Source organism: Arvicola amphibius, chromosome 18 (genome assembly GCF_903992535.2).
Source record: "Arvicola amphibius chromosome 18, mArvAmp1.2, whole genome shotgun sequence".
NCBI classification, from domain to species: domain Eukaryota; kingdom Metazoa; phylum Chordata; class Mammalia; order Rodentia; family Cricetidae; genus Arvicola; species Arvicola amphibius.
Genome location: NC_052064.1, coordinates 16,673,915 through 16,696,435, shown reverse-complemented (window position 1 = coordinate 16,696,435; position 22,521 = coordinate 16,673,915). Strand labels below are relative to the sequence as shown.

The 22,521-nt window shown below is 41.1% G+C and overlaps 1 protein-coding gene across 9 annotated transcripts in view; it reads left to right on the top strand.

The window, feature by feature from the left end:
- Mettl4 (methyltransferase 4, N6-adenosine) overlaps positions 1-19,198 on the top strand; it is a 31,111-nt gene extending 11,913 nt beyond the window's left edge. For 2 of the 9 annotated variants that reach the window (XM_038315456.1, XM_038315457.1), the window contains exons 5-8: positions 6,089-6,158; positions 12,417-12,591; positions 14,007-14,113; positions 18,672-19,198. In XM_038315456.1, the coding sequence (XP_038171384.1) occupies positions 6,089-6,158; positions 12,417-12,591; positions 14,007-14,113; positions 18,672-18,966 (647 nt within the window). In that variant the 3' untranslated portion in view covers positions 18,967-19,198. Of the gene's footprint in view, positions 1-6,088; positions 6,159-12,416; positions 12,592-14,006; positions 14,114-14,467; positions 14,641-18,671 lie in introns of all 9 variants that reach the window. The other 7 variants (XR_005283767.1, XR_005283768.1, XR_005283765.1 and 4 more) reach the window with 7 other exon arrangements.
- The last annotated feature ends 3,323 nt before the right edge of the window (positions 19,199-22,521 follow it).

Here is a 22,521-nt window from a genome sequence, read left to right as displayed (position 1 = left end):
GTTTGGTTTTTCGAGACAGGGTTTCTCAGTCGCCATGGAGCCAGTCCTGGAATTCACTCTGTAGACAGGCTGGCCTCAAACTCACATAGATCTGCCTGCTTCTCCCTCCCAAGTGCTGGGATTAAAGGCGTGCTCCATCTCTGCCTGACAGTGTCTTAAAATTTTTATCGTACAAGTCTTTCACTTGCTTAGTTAGTTGTCCCAAGATACTTCATGTTATTTGAGGCTATTATGGAAGGTGTTGCTTCCCTGATTTCTTTCTCAGTCCATTTGTCATTTGTATAAAAAGGCTTTTGATTTTTGTCAGTTCATTTCATATCTAGCTACTTTGCTGAAAGTGTTTATTAGCTGTAGGGGTTTCCCAGAAAAATTTTTAGAGTCAGTTATGTGTACTATTATATCATCTGTAAATAAAGATACTTTGACTTCTTCCTTTCCAATTTTATCCCCTTGTTAGTTGTCTTACTGCTCTAGGTAGTACTTCAAGTACTATAGTGAATGGTTAAAGAGTGGACAACCTTGTCTTTTTACTGAGTTTAGTGGAATTGCTTTGAGTTTCTCTTCATTTAAGTTGATGTTGGCTATGGGCTTGCTGTTTTAGGTTGAGGTATATCTCCTTAATCTCTCCAGAACCTTTTTCATGAAGAGTGTTGGATTTTGTCAAAGGTCTTTTCTGTATCTAATGAGATGATCATGTAGTTTTGTCTTTCGGGTTGTTTATTTGATAGATACATTTACTGATTTTTTTGTTCTGTTTTGTTTGATACAGGGTTTCTCTGTAACTTTGGAGTCTGTCCTGGAGCTAGCTGTTATAGACCAGGCTGGCCTCAAACTCACAGAGACCTGCCTGCCTCTGCCTTCCAAATGATGGGACTAAAGGTATTCGCCACCACCACTTGGCTCATTTACTGATTTTCATATGTTGAGCCATCCTGTATCTCTGGGATGAAGCCTACTTTTAAATTTGTTTTTGGATTCAGTTTGTAAGCATTTTTATTGAGAATTTTTGCACCTACATCCATAAGGAAAATTGGTCTGTAATCCTCTTTCTTGTTGTGTCTTTGTGTGGTTTAGGGATCGGGGTAACTGTGTCCTCATAAAACAAATTGGGCGAATTCCTTATGTTTTTATTTTGTGGAATAATTTGAGGAATATTGACATTAACTTTTCTTTGAAAGTTTGGTAGATTTTTGTGTTAAAACAGAAAAAAATAAAGACCCTGGGCTTTCTTTTTGATTGCTAGACTTTTAATGACTGCTTCTATTTCACTAGGGGTTATAGGTCTAATTAAATTGATTATCTGATATTGATATAACTTTGGTAAGTGGTATAGAGAAAATTATCCATTTCTTTTAGATTTTCCAGTTTGATGGAGTACAGGTTTCTAAAGCATGCCCTTACGATTCTCTGGATTCTCTCAGTGTTTGTTGTTATGTCCCTCTTTTCATTTCTAATTTTGTTAATTTCGATATTCTCTTTCCACCTTTTAGTTAATTTAGATAAGGTTAGTCAGTCTTATTGATTTTCTCAAAAACCCAACTTTTTGTTTCATTGGTTTTTGTGATTTTATTTTATTGAGTTCATCCTGGAGTTTGATTATTTCTTGCTATCTATTCATTTTGGGTGTGATTTCTCCTTTTTGTTCTGAATCTTCAGGTATGCTATTAAATTACTAGAATAAGATATCTTCAATTGTTTTTTAATGTAGGCACTTGGTATTACAAACTTGCTTCTTAGAACTAACTATTTTTGCTGTGTCCCATAGTTTGGTTATGTTGCGTTTCATTTTCTTTCAATTCCAAAAAGTTTTTAATTTCTTTCTTATTTCTATCTTGAGCCATTTTTTTTCATTCATTAGTGAGTTCAGTTTCCATGAGTCTGTAAACTTTGTGTTGTTTCTGTCATTGATACCCAGATTTAAGCCAGGCAGTGGTGGTGCATGCCTTTAATCCAAGTACTTTGGGAGACAGGAGCATGTAGATCTCAGTGAGTTTGAGGCCAACCTGATCTACAGAGTCAGTTCCAGGATAGCCAGGACTGCTACACAGAGAAACCCTGACTGGAAAAACCAAACCAAACCAAATAACCAACCAAACAAAAAAGATACCTAGTTTTAATCCAGGGTGGTCAGATAGGATGCATGGTGTTGTTTTGGTTTTCTAGTATCTGTTGAGACTTGCTTTGTGCCTGAGTATGTGGTCATTTTTGAAGAATGTTCCTTGAAGTGCTGAGATGAAGGTATATAATTGGTGTTTGGGTGAAATAGTCTGTAAATATCAGGTAGGTCCGTTTTGTTTATGATACCAGTTAGCTCCAGCATTTCTCTGTTTAGTTTTTGTCTGTGTGACCTGTCTATTGGTGAGACTGGGGTATTGAAGTTACCCACAAAAATGTGTGAGGGCCAATATGTGATTTAGGCTATAGTAGTGTTTCTTTTACGAACTTGGATGCCATGGTATATAGTGCATTAATGTTTAGAACTGCAGTGTCCTCTTGGTGAATTTTTCCTTTGAATATGTAATGTCCTTGATCTCTTCTGATTAGTTTTGGTTTGAAGGCTATTTTGTCAGATATTAAAATGGCTTACTTTTTTGGGTCCTTTCCATTCATTTATTCATTCATTCATTCGTTTATTTATCCATTTATCTATCTACCTATCTATCTCTATCTATCTATCTATCTATCTATCTATCTATCTATCTATCTATCTATCTATTATATATACAATATTCTGTCTGTGTGTAGGCCAGAAGATGGCACCAGACCTCATTACAGATAGTTGTGAGCCACCATGTGGTTGCTGGGAATTGAACTCAGGACCTTTGGAAGAGCAGGCAATGCTCTTAACTGCTGAGCCATCTCTCCAGCCCCCGGGTCCTTTCCATTCTTAATTTAACTTGAGGTGATGGTGATGTCTATTCTTGATGTTACAGTGTGTTTCTTGGATGCAGCAGAAGTGTAGATCCTGCTTTTCCATCCATTCTGTTAGTCTGTGTCTTGTTAGTGGAAATCAAGACCACCGACGTTGAGGGATATCATTGAGCAGCGCTTGTTGATTCCTGTTATTTTGTTGTGGTGTGTGGGGGGGAGCATATACGTTTTCTCTGTTTTGATTTGCTGGTTTGGGATTATTTATTTCTTGTGTTTTCTTTGGTGTGGTGGACCTCTTTAGGCTGGATTTTTCCTTTTAGTGCCTTCTGTAGGGCTAGATTTGTAGATAGATATTGCTTAAATTTGGTTTTATAGTGGATGTCTTACTTTGTCCATCTAATGTTATTGAGAATTTTTCTGTGTATAGTAGTGTGGGGCTGGCATGTGTGGTCTCTTAGAGTCTGTATAACATCTGTGCAGCCCCTACTGGCTTTTAGAGTCTCCATGAGAATTTGGGTATAATTCTAATAGGTCTGCATTTATATGTTACTTGGTCTTATTTCCTTGAAGTTTTTAATTTAATACTCTTTCTTTATTCTGTTTATTCTTTTAGTGTTTTGACTAGTGTGTGGCTAGGGGACTTTCTTTAGTGTTAGATCTTGAATGGTTTTATTCATTTCCTTCCACTGATTGTGATTTCATAGAACTCTTTAAGGGATTTGTTTTTCTTTAAGGGCCTCTATCATTTCATTGTGGCTGTTTTAATGACTTTTACATATGCTTCATCAATGTTGGAAGATTCAGGGCATGCTGTGCTAGGGTTGCTGGGCTCTCTAGACATACTGTCCTGGCTGTTATTGATTGTGTTTTTACACTGGTGTCTAGGCATCAGGGGTTGGGAACATTCTAATTCTACGTGCTGATATTTGGTCTTGTTTTTGTTGGGTGTGTGTATTTATTGTTCCTTGCTTTCTGTCCCCCTTTTCTTAAGACAGTATGATATCTATGTGTTGCCTGGCAGAATTTTCTCAGATTAGACCCTAGACTTGACATAGGCAGGAGTCCAATATTGGGAGCTAACACTTGGGAATCGGGGTGGACTTGGAGTGTCCTGAGGAGGTCCACAGGAGGGAAGAAAATGTGGCATTTCCCCAGGTTCTGCTTAGTTCCCCGAGAATGGTGGCAAAGAGTGGGGAGAGGCCACAATAGGTAGTCTGCTGCAGAGCTGGGATGAGGCAGGGGAGTTGCATTTGGAGGTGAGGAGGGAGAGAGGAGTTGAAGCTCATCCACTTGCTCTGGTGGCTGATCTGACTTTCTGGCCTGCTTGGTCCATGAGCTCTCAGGGAATTCCTGCTGGAGTTAGGGGCTGGGATAAAGTAGTGAGTGGAGGGAGGAGAGTTGAAGATCTGTGTGGTCCACTGAAGATGAGGGCCGTGAGGGAGGGGAGTCTGCAGCAGGCGGTCTGCTCCAGAGCTGGGGATGAGACTGGGGGACAGGTGAAGACCAGCAGTCAGCATACCTGCTTCCCTCTATCTTTATTTTAATTTGTATCCTTTAGATTACCTATGAGTTTGCTCATTTATCAAATATTCCTATGGGGAAGGAATAACTCCTCCTTAGAATAAATTCCAATTGACTAATATGAATGGAATAATGGATTCAGAAAATTTCCATTTGACAAACCACTGAGTGGCAAAGTAGTGGGTGAGAGGGGGAGAGAGTGTCCTCATGCTTTTAAAGTATCTTGTCACAAGCTAATTGTTCAGGAGCAAAATAAGCTGGGCAGACCCACTTATTATAAATTTTTTATTATAAAGCAGATAGCACTTTAGCAGAGTGATGTTGTGCCCCAGCACATCCTAAATCACCTGCATCTCTGGTATAGTGCCGCAGACTTACTGTGGTAATAGCCTTGCGAGAAATATATGATCTAAATTTAGTGATGAGGAAATACCAAGCCCAAGTTAGGGACATCTGAAATAATCTGAAATAGGAGATGTGGTGACTAAAGGCAATATGGGATTCTGATTTTGGTCTGGATAAGAAAGAAAAGGTCTTAAGAATTGTTTGATAACTGGAGAAATTTTCTTACAGTTACCCTATCAGCTATAAAACTGAAATTTCAAAATAAAAATGTTTAATAAGAGAAAGTGAACCGCGAGGGGTCCCCCCTTCCACTGCGATGGTGGGGCTGATCTAATGGGAGCTCACCAAGCCCAGCTGGACTGGGACTAAAAAAGCATGGGATAAAACCGGACTCCCTGAACATGGCGGACAATGAGGGCTGCTGAGAAGCCAAGGACAATGACATGGGATTTGGATCCTACTACGCATACTGGCTTTGGGGGGGGGGGGGGGCAGGCCTGTTTGTATGCTCACCTTCCTGGACCTGGATGGAGGGGGGAGGAACTTGGACTTCCCACAGGGCAGGGAACCCTTACTGCTCTCTGGACTGGAGAGGGAGGGGGAGTGGAGGGGGGAAGGGGGTAAATGGGAGGCGGGGAGGAGGCGGAAATTTTTAATAAAAAAAAAAGAAAAAAAAGGAAGTTTAAAAAGTAATGATCAGGAGGACCATTAAATGAGGCTGCCCAGCGTGTAAGGGGATTTTCAAGTTCTTAGGACCTAGCTTAGTGAACTGTAACCTTCCGTAGATGACTCTGCACAAGTCAGTGTACACAGTGCAATTGCTGTTGTCTCAAAGGTCCAGAATTACGGTATCTGAATAAACTCTTTTGTTGTTTTCCATTGTGTTTGTGTCTATAATGAAAGACCTTCCTCGGGCTGGAGCTATAGCTCAGTTACACAGCTTGCTGAACATGCCCAACGTCCTCGGTTCAAAAGCAGTACTTTACTTTAGAAATGTATTAATTTCTTATGACCATTGTGTATGTCTGTGGTGTGTGGAGGCCAGAGGACAGTTCTGGGGACTCTTCTCCTCTTCTACCCTCGTGTGGGTTTGAGAACCAGCCCAGATCAGCAGAGCATTTGCTGGGCCCTCTTTAATTTTTTGTCTTAACTTTATTTTTAGTCATTAGTGTGTGTATGCGTGTGTGTGTGCGCACGCTTTATTTGTTCAGTTTTTATGTCTGAAGGGTCTGGGGATTTAGCTCAGAGCTTGATTATGAGAGTGTGGGATCTATGGTTTCTCCTCAAACCTAGTGTTTAGTTCTGAAACTCATACAGAGGATGTTTTCTGAAAATATGTCTTTGATTTCAGGTAGTAAGACGTTTGATGTAATTGTGATTGATCCACCATGGCAGAACAAATCAGTTAAAAGAAGTAACAGGTAAGTGGGGACAGCGTGTTTGTTAGGTTGCTTTCTGGAATCCGCAGTCCTTTGTGCATTCTAGTTTAGTGTACTGTAAGCATGATAGCCGTTATCTGGAGCTACTGACAATACTTTCATCAGAGAATTACTTTCCTTGATTCTAGATACTTGAACTGAAACTCCTGTATCTGTGGAGCAGTGTCTGCTGCTGTGGCCGAGGCCTGAACCGCTCACGGTTCCCTCAGCAGCACTGAGCGCCATGAACTGAAACTCCTGTATCTGTGGAGCAGTGTCTGCTGCTGTGGCCGAGGCCTGGACCGCTCACGGTTCCCTCAGCAGCACTGAGCGCCGTCCTTTTGCCTTCTTCCCTGCCGCGTTCGGAAACTTACAGGAATGTGCTGGGAGTGAAGCATCTAGTTCACTTATTTGATCGTACTTTAGTGTATGTCATCTCATAAGATAAGCGCAGTTAGTTACTGGGATGGTGTTTACTCTTACTAACTGCTTTATGACTTGAACTTGTACTTCTGATGCATGCTTTCTCTTCTTCTCACCCACAGCTTCCCACATCTAACAGTTCCTGCTTTGTTAGAAACTTAGACTGAAGGTCTTCCTCTCAGCAATTATCTTTCGCTTACTTTTGATTTTTGTCTAGAAGGTGTGTGACGGTTTTATGTTGTGCAAAGATTCATGTATCTCTTCTGGAGTGTATAGATATCTATGTTTGTAAGTGTATCTGTATCTCTATATGTGTCTATATATTTTTGGAACCAATTCAGAATGAAATAAGAGACAGTTACTCTTAAAATTTGAAGTATATTTGAGAAAAAAGCAGAGGTGCTGTTATATGACCATAATACAGTTATCAAGTAGACAGCTAACATTAATATAAAACTCCTATGGACACATTAGATATCGAGTAGACATCTAACTTTAATATAAAACCCCTATGGACACATTATTTACAGAGTAGATAGCTAACATTAATATAAAACTCCTATGAACACATCAGATATCAAGTAGATAGCTAGCGTTAATATAAAACTCCTATGGACACATTAGATATCAAGTAGATAGCTAACATTAATATAAAACTCCTATGGACACATTAGATATCAAGTAGATAGCTAACTTTAATATAAAACTCCTATGGACACATTAGATATCAAGTAGACAGCTAACGTTAATATAAAACTCCTATGGACACATTAGATATCAAGTAGATAGCTAACTTTAATATAAAACTCCTATGGACACATTAGATATCAAGTAGATAGCTAACTTTAATATAAAACTCCTATGGACACATTAGATATCAAGTAGACAGCTAACTTTAATATAAAACTCCTATGGACACATTAGATATCAAGTAGATAGCTAACGTTAATATAAAACTCCTATGGACACATTAGATATCAAGTAGATAGCTAATGTTAATATAAAACTCCTATGGACACATTAGATATCAAGTAGACAGCTAACTTTAATATAAAACTCCTATGGACACATTAGATATCAAGTAGACAGCTAACGTTAATATAAAACTCCTATGGACACATTAGATATCAAGTAGACAGCTAACGTTAATATAAAACTCCTATGGACACATTAGATATCAAGTAGATAGCTAACGTTAATATAAAACTCCTATGGACACATTAGATATCAAGTAGACAGCTAACTTTAATATAAAACTCCTATGGACACATTAGATATCAAGTAGACAGCTAACGTTAATATAAAACTCCTATGGACACATTAGATATCAAGTAGACAGCTAACTTTAATATAAAACTCTATGGACACATTAGATATCAAGTAGATAGCTAACGTTAATATAAAACTCTATGGACACATTAGATATCAAGTAGACAGCTAACTTTAATATAAAACCCCTATGGACACATTATTTACAGAGTAGATAGCTAACATTAATATAAAACTCCTATGAACACATCAGATATCAAGTAGATAGCTAGCGTTAATATAAAACTCCTATGGACACATTAGATATCAAGTAGATAGCTAACGTTAATATAAAACTCCTATGGACACATTAGATATCAAGTAGACAGCTAACGTTAATATAAAACTCCTATGGACACATTAGATATCAAGTAGATAGCTAATGTTAATATAAAACTCCTATGGACACATTAGTGTCATGCGTTCATTTATTCTGATTCACCAGTTCTCCCAGACGGCCTCTGTAGCACACGGACTATAGATCTTGTCTGTACTGAGATGTGTGGCTCCTCACAACTGACTGTAAGAACATTAGTAAGTTTGTGAAATTCTCTGACAGATTGTTGAGTCTGAGGTGATTTTAGAGAATTACGGTTGGTTTTTAAAGTGGGATTAATTTTGAAGACTGTGCCTTCAAACTCTATAGTTTGACTAGCTCTGGGAATACATTTCTGTGCTCTTAGAGACTGACCTGGTTCTAACGTTGCTGTACCTTGTGATGAGTCAATCTTTAATAGTTTGAGGCCCCACCATTTTCCATAGTAGCTACATCACTCTACATCTCTACCAAGAATGTGTGTGGCATCTCCTCACTTCTTCACCAATACTTGTTATTTGTAATTCATATTATAACTATGTTACTATGAAGTGGTATCTTATGGTTTTGATCTGCGTTTCTCTAAAGACCAACCATACCTGATGGTTGCACATTCTTATCAGTTCTTCTTTGTTCTGTAGAAAAGCTTCTATATATATTTTAGGGTTGCATCTTTAAAATTGTTTGTTTGTAAGAGATCTTTATATAATTTGGATACTAGATTCTTATCTAGTATTCTTACATGATTAGCAAATATTTTCTTCTACCTTTCTTTGTTTGCTTCTTCAGCATTATGTAAAGCATGAAGTTTGATTTATTTTTTGTTTGTTTGTTTTGTTTTTTGTTTTTGGAGACAGGGAGACAGGGTTTCTCTGAGTAGCCTTGGCTGTCCTGAACTCATTCTGTAGACTAGGCTGGTCTCGTACTCACAGAGATCCTCCTGCTTCTGCCTCCCAGTGCTGGGATTAAAGGTGTATACCGCCACTGCCCAGCAGTTTGTTAATTTTTAAATGTTGCTTATGCTTTCAGTGTCATATTTAGAAAGTCTTTTGTCAGGCTAGGCATAGTGGTGCATATTTTTAATCCCAGCACCTGGGAGGCAGAAGTAGACTGATATCTATAACTTTGAGGTCAGACTAGTCTAAGAGCAAGTTGCAGGCTAGCCAAGGCTACACAATGAGACCCTGCCTTAGAAAAACCAAGAATTTTTGTCTTTTGACATGAAACAAAGTCATAAGACACTTCAAGGGAGGTCGGTGGGGGAAGTAATAGAACATATGTGATATGGAAGTTGAATTCTAGGGGTGTTCAAAAGGGAACATTGGGGTGGAGGGTACGAGTAGGGGCAAGGAGATGAGGGAGAAGAGTACAGAAGGAGGGTCAAGGAAGACAGCATGTGTGAAAGTTGTGTAAGAAAGACTGTTTGTATTCTACTTAAAAAGATGTATGAGAAGTAGGTGCTTTGAATAGTTAGCATTGTAAGACATAGGATGCATCATTCGGAATTTGCTCAGTGATTTTTGTGAGTTTAGAGGTACCAGAAGGAGTGTGACTGTTTCCTCACCTCCAAAAACTCCAGGTTAGTTAAGACAGCCTGGAATCCGCAGCTGTTGAAAACATGCCACTGCAGGGTTTTGACCTAGTCCATTTTCTACCATGACATAGTTTCTGAAAAGCATCCCTGTGAGAATGGGAAACCTTGTATTCTGGGAATGGGATGGTCCGGATGCAGGAGCCCAGGGTGCTTGCCATCTGAATTCTGTTACCTGTTTATCTTCAGCTCCTTCACCAAGTTTATCTGCCTAAGGTAACTTTGCCAGCATTCTTGACCCCTCTAATGTGATGTTGCTTTCCATCAGAACCGGATGCCTGTGCCTCCCCTTGGGAGACTCCTTATTTTTGTCTGAGTGAGTAGAGTTGTCGAAGTGTCTTTGGCTTTGACAGAGGAATGAAGCAAAGGAGAGGACGTAGGGAGACTTAAGTCCATGGCATCCCTAGCCTAGTTAGTGATGGGAGGAAGCTGACAACATCCCCAGCAGGAGCAGCTTAAGGAAGGAAAGGGGTTTTGGGCTCATGGTTTTAGAAATCTCGGTCCATCACATTAGGAAAGGCATGGCCCCGGTCAGATGCAGGAACACATAGCAGCAGACAGACAGTGCACCAGATGGCAACCAGCACTGGGTGTGACCTTCAAAGATCCCCACCCCTCCTAGGGATCTACTTCAGCCAGCAGTCTGCACCACTCAGGCTCTCTAGTCTTTAGAACAACACGGCAATCCAGACTGAACAACGCATGAGCCTATGGAGACATTCCAGGCTAAAATAATCCTTGGGCCCGCAAGGTGGCTCACTGGGAAAATGCACTCGCTGCCAAGCCTGATGACCTGAGTTTAGTTCCTGGAATTCACATGATGGAAGGAAAAAACTGATCCCCTCAAGTTGTTCTCTGACCCCTATACACCCTAAAACAGACGCATGCCAATAAACAAACAAACACGTAATAAATGTTACTAAAAAGCCTCATGTCCTCCCTTTTTCCTCCTCTCTCCATCTCTTTCATTTCCTCTCTTCATTCTCTCCTTTTCTTTTCAAATAGCATAATCCAAGTATGATGATGAACTACCAGAGAGGATGACAATGCAGAAGCAAGGGAATAATAATTTATATTACAGGATGTTGGAATGTAGGAGTGAAAAGACAGATTTGGAAGGATAAACTTCATAGATGCTGTCATACGTTTCCCCAAAGAGAAGGTGTGTTGAAGTAGATAAATAAAGTGTATAAAGGAGGGAGGAGATAGTGTGGTAGCTGAAGAGGCTTGGTGGCTTATTTTAAGTGAGTATGAGATAACTTCATATGCCAAGGGAAATACTGGACAAGGACCTGAGAAGTGGTAGCCATGGGTAAATGAAAGAATCCAAGACTGGTTTGAGAACCTGAGAATAGACTGAGCCCCTCAGTGGCTTAATTCTTTTGCCCCATGCTTTTCTTTACCTCATTTATGTGTATGAAGAAGTTGAGCTGCATTGTGGCATTGGCTGTGTGTGCGTGTGGTCATGCTTCAGTGATGGAGTGTGTGCTTTGCATGCACAGGGCCCTAGATCCATCCGTCTTGTGTGTATGTATATGTGCACGCATACATCCACATGTGTGCACAGTGACAAGACCTAGTTATATCATTGGAATGGGTTACTGGAGGGTGAGTGCATATATTATTTGAATAGGGGAATTAACATTTGTGTACACATTACATGGCTTTTGCTTTGTGGTTGCCCAGGATAGTGTCAAGACTTTCCTTGTTGAGACAGAGGGATCTCAGAGCTTCAGCACACTGAATATCGAGAGTGAGGACAAAATGTGTTCACTGAGGAAGGTTTGGGGCTAGTGCGACCGGGTGACGCTTAAAGAGAAGGGAGGTTTTGCAGGAGTTGAAGGAGTCTAGAAGCAATGACAGGGACACCCGAATACCGATGTATCATCTCCAGTTGTATGTTGAATGCTGGGGAAAGACTTGCATTTCTTTGGATATTTGTAAAACAAGTAATGTTCTGTCAAAACAAGTTGACTTTGTACTGTTAATGGTCAGGAGGTATAAGACAGTGGGCCTTTAAAATGAGAGCATGCGGAGGGAGAGAAAATGGGACGACAGGAGCAGGGTGGGAGGCAGGCTTGAAGCTGCAATGGGAGGGTGAGGTCGGGCAAGGTGATTGGAGATCTAGGGGTCAGCAGTGTGTGTGAAACTGAGGCTTACTGTGGGTACCGCCCCTCACTGAAGTCAGCTGGCTTCTGTATCACTGGGCTCAAAACCAGTGCTTCTTTGTACCAAGAGATGTCACCATTCGGGTCACCAGTTGCAAGGCTGTCTCTGATGGGGCTCCTGTGAAAAACATGATGGAACCCAGACAATATTTGTGTAAGTCTGAATGGGAAGAAAAGCATATTACATGTGGGAAAATTACCAAAATGTAAGTCATTTGAAAGTAATTTAAAAAACAAACACAAACAGCCTGGCAATTTAAAACCAGTAAAATGGAAAAATCAGCTTATGTGTAAGTGCCATTGGGTCCACCAGGTGTCAGTGAGACTCTATAGTTGCCACACGCGAGTGGCCCCTGGAACTTTATATTAGTGGGATTGGCGCCCTGCAGCTCTTTTCTCTGCTTTTATTTCTTTCTTGAAGTTAATTTTCTCATGTGTTTCCTGCTCATTTTTAGGTACAGTTGTTTATCACCGCAGCAGATAAAGCGCATGCCTGTTCCTAAGCTGGCTGCTGCTGACTGTCTTGTTGTTACTTGGGTGACCAACAGGCAGAAGCACCTGTGTTTTGTGAAGGAGGAACTTTATCCTTCGTGGTCTGTGGAAGTCATTGCAGAATGGTACTGGGTAAAAGTGAGTTCAGAAATTAGCTCATTTGTTAACACAGCGTCACATACTGCTCACGGGAAGACACTGACTGTCCTCACTGGTCCGCATCCCTGGTGTCTTCATCAGGCTCTGATGAGAGCTTTCTATGCTTTGTGTCTGGACGAATCTTCCTATTCTCAAGATGTTTGTTTCTTTATCCTGTGTCTTTGAAGTAGGGCCCCAAGTGGCTGGTTTTGGGAAATCAAGGAGAGATCAAAATAAAGTTATAAAAAGCTCTAGTTTATTAAAAAAAATTTGGTGTGCATTGAATGCACGTGTGTGCGTGCACGCATGTATGTGTGCACCCATGTGATATCTGTAGTTTAATGAATTAGCAAGAATTCGGGGACTGTCTTACCTCCACTGTCTTCTCCATTCATCAACAGCTCCATTGCCTTTGCGAGCCCCATTCTTCCCTCTGTGTGTGGGGCTGAGAGCAGAGACCAACAGGACTACTGGAGAGTTATGCGGAGATTTGGAAACCTTTTTTTCTCCTGTTTTCTGTCTGTCTGTTTGTTTTCCCCTTGAGACAGGGTTTCCTGTAATCTATACAGCCTTGCATTTGCTATGCAGCTGAGGATGATGTTGAACCGTGTTGAGCTCCCTTCTCTGCTGTCAGTCTGTTTTATTTTATTTTGGAGATAGTAAGTTGCCAGCCTGGAATTTATAGTGCCCAGAGCCAGTCTCAGCTCCAGGTCTGTTCTTCATCATCACCTGTCCCACTTTCTTCCCTACTAAACTGTGGCTCTGACGTTCTGCCATCTTGAGTATAGAAGGCTTTATTTTAACTACTTAGTCATGTGTAGTAATCAGTGAATGTTACTTGAGTGAATTAATGACTGAATTCACAATGGCCTTGTCTCCAGGAACAAGTGATCATAAAAAGTAGAGACTGTTTATGTGAGATGATAGTACAATACATTTAAAATACCCATGGTATGTGAGTTTTTAAATATTCCTTATAGCTACATTGTCCACTGTGCTGTGGACACTGCGCATGTCCAGTGTGGTAGCCACTGTGCCATGCAGCTCTCTAGCGCTTGACTTGTTCCCTCTAAGTGGAGAGGTACTGTGGAGTGGTAAATGTCTGTTGGCATGAAAGACCCACAGCGGAGGAAAAAATGTCATATCTTATGATACCCTTTACAATTGGTCACGTGTGGAAATACTGTTTCAGACATGCTAGATTGAATGCAATTAAAATTAATTACCTTGCATTCTTTTACTTCTTTCCAATGATAATACTAGAGAATTTAAAATTATATATATGACTCACACTCGTGGCTCATACTATATTTTTTTATTGGGCTACACAGGAAGTTTAATAACTTCTCCTTTTTTACTGGAAAGTGTATAATGATAGGGGAAAAAATCGGCATTCCTTGGTTCCTTCCTTTCAGATCACCCGTTCAGGGGAGTTCGTGTTCCCATTGGATTCTCCACACAAAAAACCTTATGAGTGTCTTGTACTGGGGAGATTTCGAGAAAAAACTGCTTTAGAGTTAAGGTAAGCCAAGTGATTTTTCAAAATTATATAAATACAGACTTTTAAAATCAGTGATCACTGATTTTCTTAATTTTTATACTTTTGAAATCTTAAAACTGGCCTAGAGATGAAAAGTATAAGTTATATAATACAAATTTCTATTAACTTGTGTTTTATCCATAGTAGTTAATATGAAAAATGACATTCTAAAGATGTTTGAATCTTTAAATTGATTTTCCTCATTTATTCTATCCTTAAATTCATTTATTAATAAAGTTAATTACTATTGAAAAGAGGGAAAATGATGCAACTGTAGCACATAATTAAAAATGACCCTTTAAGTAATAGCTTGTCACCTTGTTCTGTTTCACTGAGGAGCCCGGATGTGAACGTGCCCCCGGTTCCAGATGGGAAACTGATTGTCAGTGTGCCCAGCCTTCTTCACTCACACAAGCCGCCCCTTGCTGGTGCGTGTCTGTGAGACCCGGCTGTGAGGACTCGGAAAATATTCCCAGAGGGATTGAATTTCGTATTGGAATGGTCTGTAGGTTTGTGAGTTGGATGCTTAATATTCTGAAGTGTGTAGAAAACTTCCCGTAGAACGTATGAAATAGAGGACATGTTAGTGTGTATTACCTCAGCTGTCCTTCAGCATCATCTCTCAGGGTTTCTGTCCTTGTCCCTCCAGTAGTAGCCTGGGCCGATGAAGGCTGTTGGGGTTCAGAGGATGTAGTTCAGTGAGTGGCCTTGTTTCTCCTCAGGTTTAGGATTCAGACCCAGCATAATAGAAGAGATGTCTAGGATCCCCTGAACATGGTGATTTTATATCTCCAGAAGGCAGGCTACCATTGCAACAGGGGAAGGAAGCTGCTAAGGCTGCTGTTCCCTCAAGCTGGAGTGCTGAGCATGGTGCTCCTCCTTCAGTGTAACCAGCAGCAAGGACAGTGTTAGCCATGGGCATTGGCTCACGTGAGTGTGAGTCCTGGCTCTGCAGTTCTGGCAGGTTCCCTCGGTCTTTTCCTTGCTACCCTCATTCCCAGAGGGAGTAATGATGTCGAACACCGCAGAGCGGTGTGGGGTGATCGCATTGTTTACGGTGCGTTTAAAAGGCGATAAATGCTCGTGGTTTTTATTCAAGTGAGAGTTTAAAGTCTTGCTCGTGGAAGTTCTTGAGAGCCTGACTTTGATATTTCAAGTTTATGTTTTGAAAATTTCTTCAGGAAGATATTTTACTATTTTGATCATTACTACTCAAAATCTATGGGCTGATTATCAGTTTTACTTTTGCAGAATGTGGTTTGTGAGCCTGGAAATGAGAACATGAGAAAGCTGGGGAGATGGCTCAGTGGGTAAGAGTGCTCGCTCAGCAAGAATGAGTTCAAGTCCTCAGCATTCATGTAAAAAGCTGGGCGTGGCTGTGTTCGTGTGCCTAAAGCCCCATCATTGGGGCAGAGACAGGCGCTTCACAGAGAGCTCACTGGCCAGCCAGTCTAGAGGTTGTGCTTCCAGTTCAATGAGAACCTGCCCCCAAGGAGTAAGGCAGGGAGCCATGAAGGAGGACATCTACTCTGACCTTGTCAAGTGCACTCTGGAACTCAGATGCTCAGTGCTTATACCACACCTGAAAACACAGATACACACACACAGACACACAACCAACAGAAGAGAGTGAACTCCAGATTTCTGTTGCCTCAAATAACTTTGCAAAGGAGTCCTTACGGTACCTTTAATTTGAGAAATACTCAGATGTGATTGACTATTCTTTGGCTTAGAAGGATACTCTGAAATCTCATACCTGAGACTCTATAAATGCTAACGCATTAGCTTATGACCTGGATGAAAGTGAACTCTGTTGTTTCTTGAAAAAAATTATTTAATACGAGTTGTACTTTAATGAAATCTAATTTGTATACTTGAGTTATGTTTATCATTTGGTATGTACCAAAGCTTAATTTATAAGTCTTTTGTTTTAGGGTTTATAGTTTGTTATAAAAAATTTACAAAAAAAATCTAAAACCCCAAGCCTTTCATTCTGAAATAATTTTAATTTATTTGCCATTTCCTTTCAATAGAATAAAAATACATGTAAAGATTATTCTGAAGAGAAAAGATTTAAAGACTGGATTAAAATCAGTCTTGCCCTGAATAGTCTATAAAGTGCAGTTCTGCTGTACTGCCAGTAGAGAGCAGCACAAACACATTTAAAATTGAAAACATTTCCACTCAAAGTTGTGGGGAAAATCTGAATGACTCAATATAGTTAACTTCCAAGCCTTTTACATAGTCATATACATGAAATATATGTGGTACCTTGTTTTTGAGTTCATATTAGGTTAGTGCATGCATCTTAGCTATAGAGAGGTACAAGTCAAAACCTTCAGAAAGTAACTTAAGGATTCCGTGGTAAATTTTACAGTGGAATCCTAACACTTAGAACGTTTCCTGTGAATTGTATGAAACTGCTTTATGTATACTCAAAACATGAGCTGTTCTCTCTTGCTCCAAAACCTCAAGATATATCTTTTAAATTAAAAAAATATATATTTTACATGTGTGGGTGTTTGGTTGCATGTTTGTCTGTACACCATATGCATCCCAGATGCCTGCAGAGGCCAGAAAGGGACATTGGATCCCCTGGAACTAGAGTTACGGATGCTTCTGGACCACATGTGGGTGCTGGGAATCAAATCCTGCTCCTCTGTAAGAGCAGCAAGTGTTTCCCCCTTTTATTGAAAATAGATTCCCTTCTCATACAATACAGCTCAATCATAATTTCCCCTCCCTCAACTCCTTCCAGTCCTCACTTCCTCGTCTCCCCTCCAGATCCACTCCTCAATCTCTCATCAGAAAAGAATAGACCTCCTGCAGATAACAACAAAACATGACAAAATACAATACAGCAATGCTAATAAGCAAAAATTCTCGCATCGAAGTTGGACATAAAACCCAGCAGGAGGAAAAGCGTCCCAGGAACGGGCAACAGAGACCCTCTCATTCTCACAGCTGCAGCCAGGGCTGCTAATGGCTGAGCTGTCTCTCTGGCCCCGTCATCAAGAGAATATCTTTCCCGAAAGACTGCAGAACCTAAGTAAAACCACTGTACCTTAGCTTATGTTAACTTCTAGAAAACAGACGGAGGGGTGGTTAGCACAATCTTAGCACTACAGCGTAGCCCATGCCAACTTCTAGAAAACAGAAGGGGAGTTAGGGTTTTCTCGGTGAGGTCTCAGGGAAAGTTTTCTCTTTTGAGTTGCCCTGTGTTTAGTTCCATACTTTTGAAATGAATAGAGTCTTTTATGTCAACATCTAGAAAGTTACCAAAGCCTAAATTTGAGTTAGTCAACTGCAGGTGATAACAGCTTTTAATTTCTCTTTGATTTTTGGTAAGAAAATTACTCTTGGACAAAGAACAATCTGAAACTCAAAATGTTTTTAATAATAATGTAATAGCTTTATTATTTGAGAGTTTCATACGATATATTTTGACCATTTTCACTTCCTCTCCCCCAGCTCCTCCCAGATCCACCCTGCTGTATTGTGTTTCTAACTTTACAATTGTTATCTCTTAAACCTTCACTTATTCCCAAGGAAGTCTGAGAATGGAGGTGTAGCTCAGAAATGGAGTCCCTGCCTAGCATGTACAGGCCCTGGGCTGGATGCTTATTTTCAAGGAAAACCAAAAAATCCTGAAGAAGCCTTGTTTGTCGTTCTTCTAAGGCCAACCTAACATAGCAACTGTGAACTGTGTTCTGTTTACTAAAGTACTTTCTTCTTGGAACTACTTTTATACCCATTCCTGTTATGTGGTTAATAGAGCAACCAGAACCTGATCAGGGTTAGAATGATTCTTCTGTCCTCGAAGGGAATGAGTGCTTTTTAAAAACAAGTTGCTGTGGTTTTCCTTTCTCTCAGGCCGTGCAGACCGCAGTTACTTAACTAATCTAAATGAAGGGTCTTCTCTCCAAAAAAGGTGATTTTCAGTGTTGCAGTCATGCATATATAAATAAGGGCTCCTTAACTGGAAATAGCATGGTAAAATTTAGGCAAAGAACTATAGTGTGGGAGTAATCTTAGCACACGCAAGTTCCAGCCATGAGGCGTAGTTACAATGGTTAAATACTTCTGTCTGTACACAACTCTTTTCTTAATTATTTCACTAAAGTATATACTAAAACTAGACTTATAGTTCATCTTCAGTTTCAAGCAGGCTGTCTTTATTTCTACAGTTTTTTGAATTCATGGATTGTATTTATTAAACAATAAAGTAAATTAGTTCTCCAGAGAGGTGTGAGCATTATTGGAAAACTGGAAAGACGTGTGTGGACGTGAACGCCCTGTTTCTCGTCTGTAAATGCAGAGCAGTGAATCAGAACTAGTGTGGTCACAGTAGGGCTGCTCCCAAGCCTGCAGCTGCTTCCTCCTTTGCATTTCTGACAGGAATGGCAGAGCCGACCGTGCCATGCTAATTTGCTGTCCGTCTTAAAAGCTGAAATATCTGCCTCTTCTATTCTTCTCTGCTTTTTAAAAAGTAAACTGATTTCTTCCTTACTGCTAATTTTTTTCTTTTCTTTTTGTACAGAAGTACTGAAAGACTACATCAAGCCAGGCGGGCAGTGTTTGGAATTGTTTGCTCGGAATTTACAGCCAGGCTGGATGAGTTGGGGCAACGAAGTCCTCAAGTTTCAGCACGTGGATTATTTCATTGCTCTGGAGTCTGGACACTGACTGTAAAAGTTGTGCTGCCTTTACCCCAGCTCCTTCGACTCATCTCTCCTTGGACCAGCCAGTGCGTGCAGACATATCAACTTTTATACCAGTGTGCTCAGAAATGCAATTTCCAACAAGTGGCCAAACTTTCTGTAATTTTGAGATGAATTCAATTCTACTTCAGTTGATATCCCACACCATCCTAGATTCTCTCCAATTAAAGAGGTAAGCAATTGGTAGAAAGACCTGCCTCTGCTGCTGAACGAATTCAGAAAGCACGTACTGTGGACTCCAGGTCATGGATTTGCCTATGGAGATTGTTTATTTGGTGGTATTAAAAAATAAATGGTGCCGGGCGGTGGTGGCGCACGCCTTTAATCCCAGCACTCGGGAGGCAGAGGCAGGCGGATCTCTGTGAGTTCGAGACCAGCCTGGTCTACAAGAGCTAGTTCCAGGACAGGCTCCAAAGCTACAGAGAAACCCTGTCTCAAAAAAAAAAAAAAAAAACCCAAAAAAATAAAAAATAAAAAAATAAATGGAAGCCTTATTCCAGAAAGAATCAGAAAATATTACCTGAGTCCAGATGTCTTCATGTGTTTAAACATCAGAAACTTGAGCTCCCTTGGAACCGGTGTCTTTGGGTGGCATCAATTTGCAGTACCCAGTGGCGGCAGTTTAACTGGGAAGGGCCATGCGCTCTCCAGTCTCCCATTTTGCAGCTTCTGCCATGCTGCTTCTTTGTGTTATCTCTGTGGCTCCTGTTTGGCCTTGAATTTGCAGCCTCTGCTATATCAGAAAAGGTGCTGGCTAGGTAGTTGGTGTGTGTATGTGCTGAACTATTTGGGAATGTTTCCATTGCATTTAGGGTCACCGTTTAAGCACATTTTTATTTTGTCTTTTTCTAGAAGACAACTTAAAGATGTTTCTTATAGGAGTCAAGAGGTAAACACTGCTTATAGCTGTGAAAAGCTGTTTAGATTGTAGATTTTTACAAAAATAAATATTTTTCTACCAGTGTTTTCCTTTTTCTCGTTTTCTTTCTCTCTCCTTCCTTCCTTCCTTCCTTCCTTCCTTCCTTCCTTCCTTCCTTCCTTCCTTCTGTGCTAAGAAGAAGTCTCTTTCCTTCCTAGCAGTGTTGCTGCAGCACAGCGCACAACTGCCTCAGTTCTGGGGATGTCTTCCTATGTGAGGCATTATCATGGGTTTTGTTTGTTTTGTCTTTCCTAGCAAGCAGCATTTAAGTGAGATCAGAGAAGCAGAATGAGCGCTTGGTTAGCATTTGGGGATAAAAATCACACAACGAGAAAAAGGGGAACATTTTGGGAGATGAGCCTGGGGCTCTTCGAACAGTCAGCCTTTAGACTGTTGTCAAGACTCAGCCGCTGATGAGAATGACATTTGGGTATGGTCCAGTCATCCTGTGGTTAATAATCCTTAGGCTAAGCATGGGGCCCTACTAACTCTCAGTGCTTTTCTTGTTTGTTTTTTACACAGTAACTTAGTTTAAAAATTAGTTTACCCTAAGTCCAGTCAAAGAGGGGGAAGAGCAATGATATGATCAAAAGGGTCAAGACCATGATGGGGATACCCACTGAAATAGCTAAGGGGAGCTCACTGACTCTGGCCAAACAGCGCGGAACCAACATAGGACCAAACTAGGTCCTCTGAATACTCCCACTGTGATGATGAACATTAAAGTTTAAACTCCTTATGCTTGAGAGACAAAGAGCAAAGCTGCCGTTAGCATGCAAGCCCCTAGGTTGTACAAGCTGTACCCTAGCAGCACGCTTCACTAAACTATTCCTGAAATCGGCCGATCTTGTACATTTCACTGTTGCTGCAAGGATAACAGATGAGAAGACCAACTGCTATTTCTGCTTCATAGTCAAGCTTGCTTCCAGCTCAACAAGCTGACCAGAACAACTACAGGGCATAGATGTTAGATTGGCCTACATTCAGACAGGTGTGTTAACCCTAACCCCACCCCCCACCCCCAAATCGGTCCTTTGAGATTTTTTTCCATTATAAAACCTGGGCTAATGAGGTTAAATGCTGCATTTTCGGAGCTCTCTCAGATGCAGTCAGTCCTGGTGCCAATAAGATCTAACCACAAATCTAAATAAATGCCTCGTCTTAGTAAATTTCACTGTCAGACTGGTGAATGCCTGAACGGCCCCAGACATAACCACCCTTTTCACCCTCTCATGATCACTCTATCCTCCCGTGCCTTCCCACCTGTTGTGTGACTAATCCATTCCCTGGAAGACGCAACATACATGGCTCCTCACCCCAGATAGGAAGCCCGAGAGGGACCAAATACAGATGCCACCACATCCAGCTTGGTGAGCCAATGAGCTTTATGGGCATTGTTTACAGGAATGTGGGTGAGGTGACTTCCAGGTGCATCAGTGATTTAAAGACAGCTGCACCACCAGAGCCCACCCCGGGTTCAGTGACAAGCTCACAAGAGCTGGGAACCTGAAGCACACTGCACAGCCTGCCAACAGCTCCACAGGTAGAAGAGTGTGCTTTGAGTCCTAGCTGGTCTAAGCCTCTTCTAAGCAGCATGGCTGTTTTCTGCTTCTGCTTGGCTTGTCTGAGAGGAACTCTGAGAAGCTTGGCTTGTTTACATCTTGGGAGGAGAGACAGAATTTGGTCAGTTTCAGAGAGTTCCTTCCTGAAGCAGTTTTGAATTGCTGACCTTCCTATTTAAGGAGCTTCCCTGCAGGTTTGAATGTTCCAGTCTCTGAGGAAAGGAATACACAACACTGATACTGGACAACACAAACTCTTGCTTACATAAGAGCAGTAAGTAAGAGCACTCTTGAGCAAGAGCGCTGAGTATGCTAACATGAGGAGCAATGTCCTAAAATGCTACATAGAGTTACAGCCACAGAAAACTAAACTAGGCATAAAGAAAAGGGTAAGTGGGACCGGAGAGATGACTCAGAGGTTAAGGGCACTGGCTGCTCTTCCAGAGTTCAATTCCAAGCAACCACATGGTGGCTCACAACCATCTGTAATGAGATCTGGCGCCCTCCTCTGGCGTGTGGGCATACACAGAGGCAGAATATTGTATACATAATAAATAATAAATCTTTAAAAAAGAAATGGGTAAGTGGATTAGGACACCAAGATTCAGTAAGATCTAAAGTCAGAGAAGTAAGCCAAGAGGTTGAGGGTTCCCCAAAACTACAACCAAGGCAATTCTGAGGGACAGAGATGGTCTCATTGTCCTGACTGGCATCCAAGGAAGGACAGCAGCACATTTGGGGGCCAAGGCCAAGACTCCCACTCCTCAGAGCCGTCACTGACTTCTCCAGCAAGTGCTGGCATTGCTTCATGCCCATCAGGGTCTCCACCAGCAAAAACATTCGGAGGAGGAAGCAACACAGTTCAATCTACAAAGCAGTTGGAGAGAATGAATTTATAGGGTTGTCCTGCAACCTCCACATGCTAAAGATAGCACACATTGGTGCTGCACACACAGACAAGGCAGAGAGAAGAGGGGAGACAGAGAATTATGTGAGGCAATGTAGATGATTTTAAGAGTTTGACAAGGCAAGCTGGGCTCTCAGAGCTCAAGCATCTGTCTGAAATAGGCTAAGGTTGGAGGCAATATACCAAAATGGAGCTGAAATCGACTGACTGCTAAGTCCAGGCTAGCACAGGCTAGTGGTAGGTGTGGACTGAAGTTGCTAACCATTACTGGAAGGAGGTGT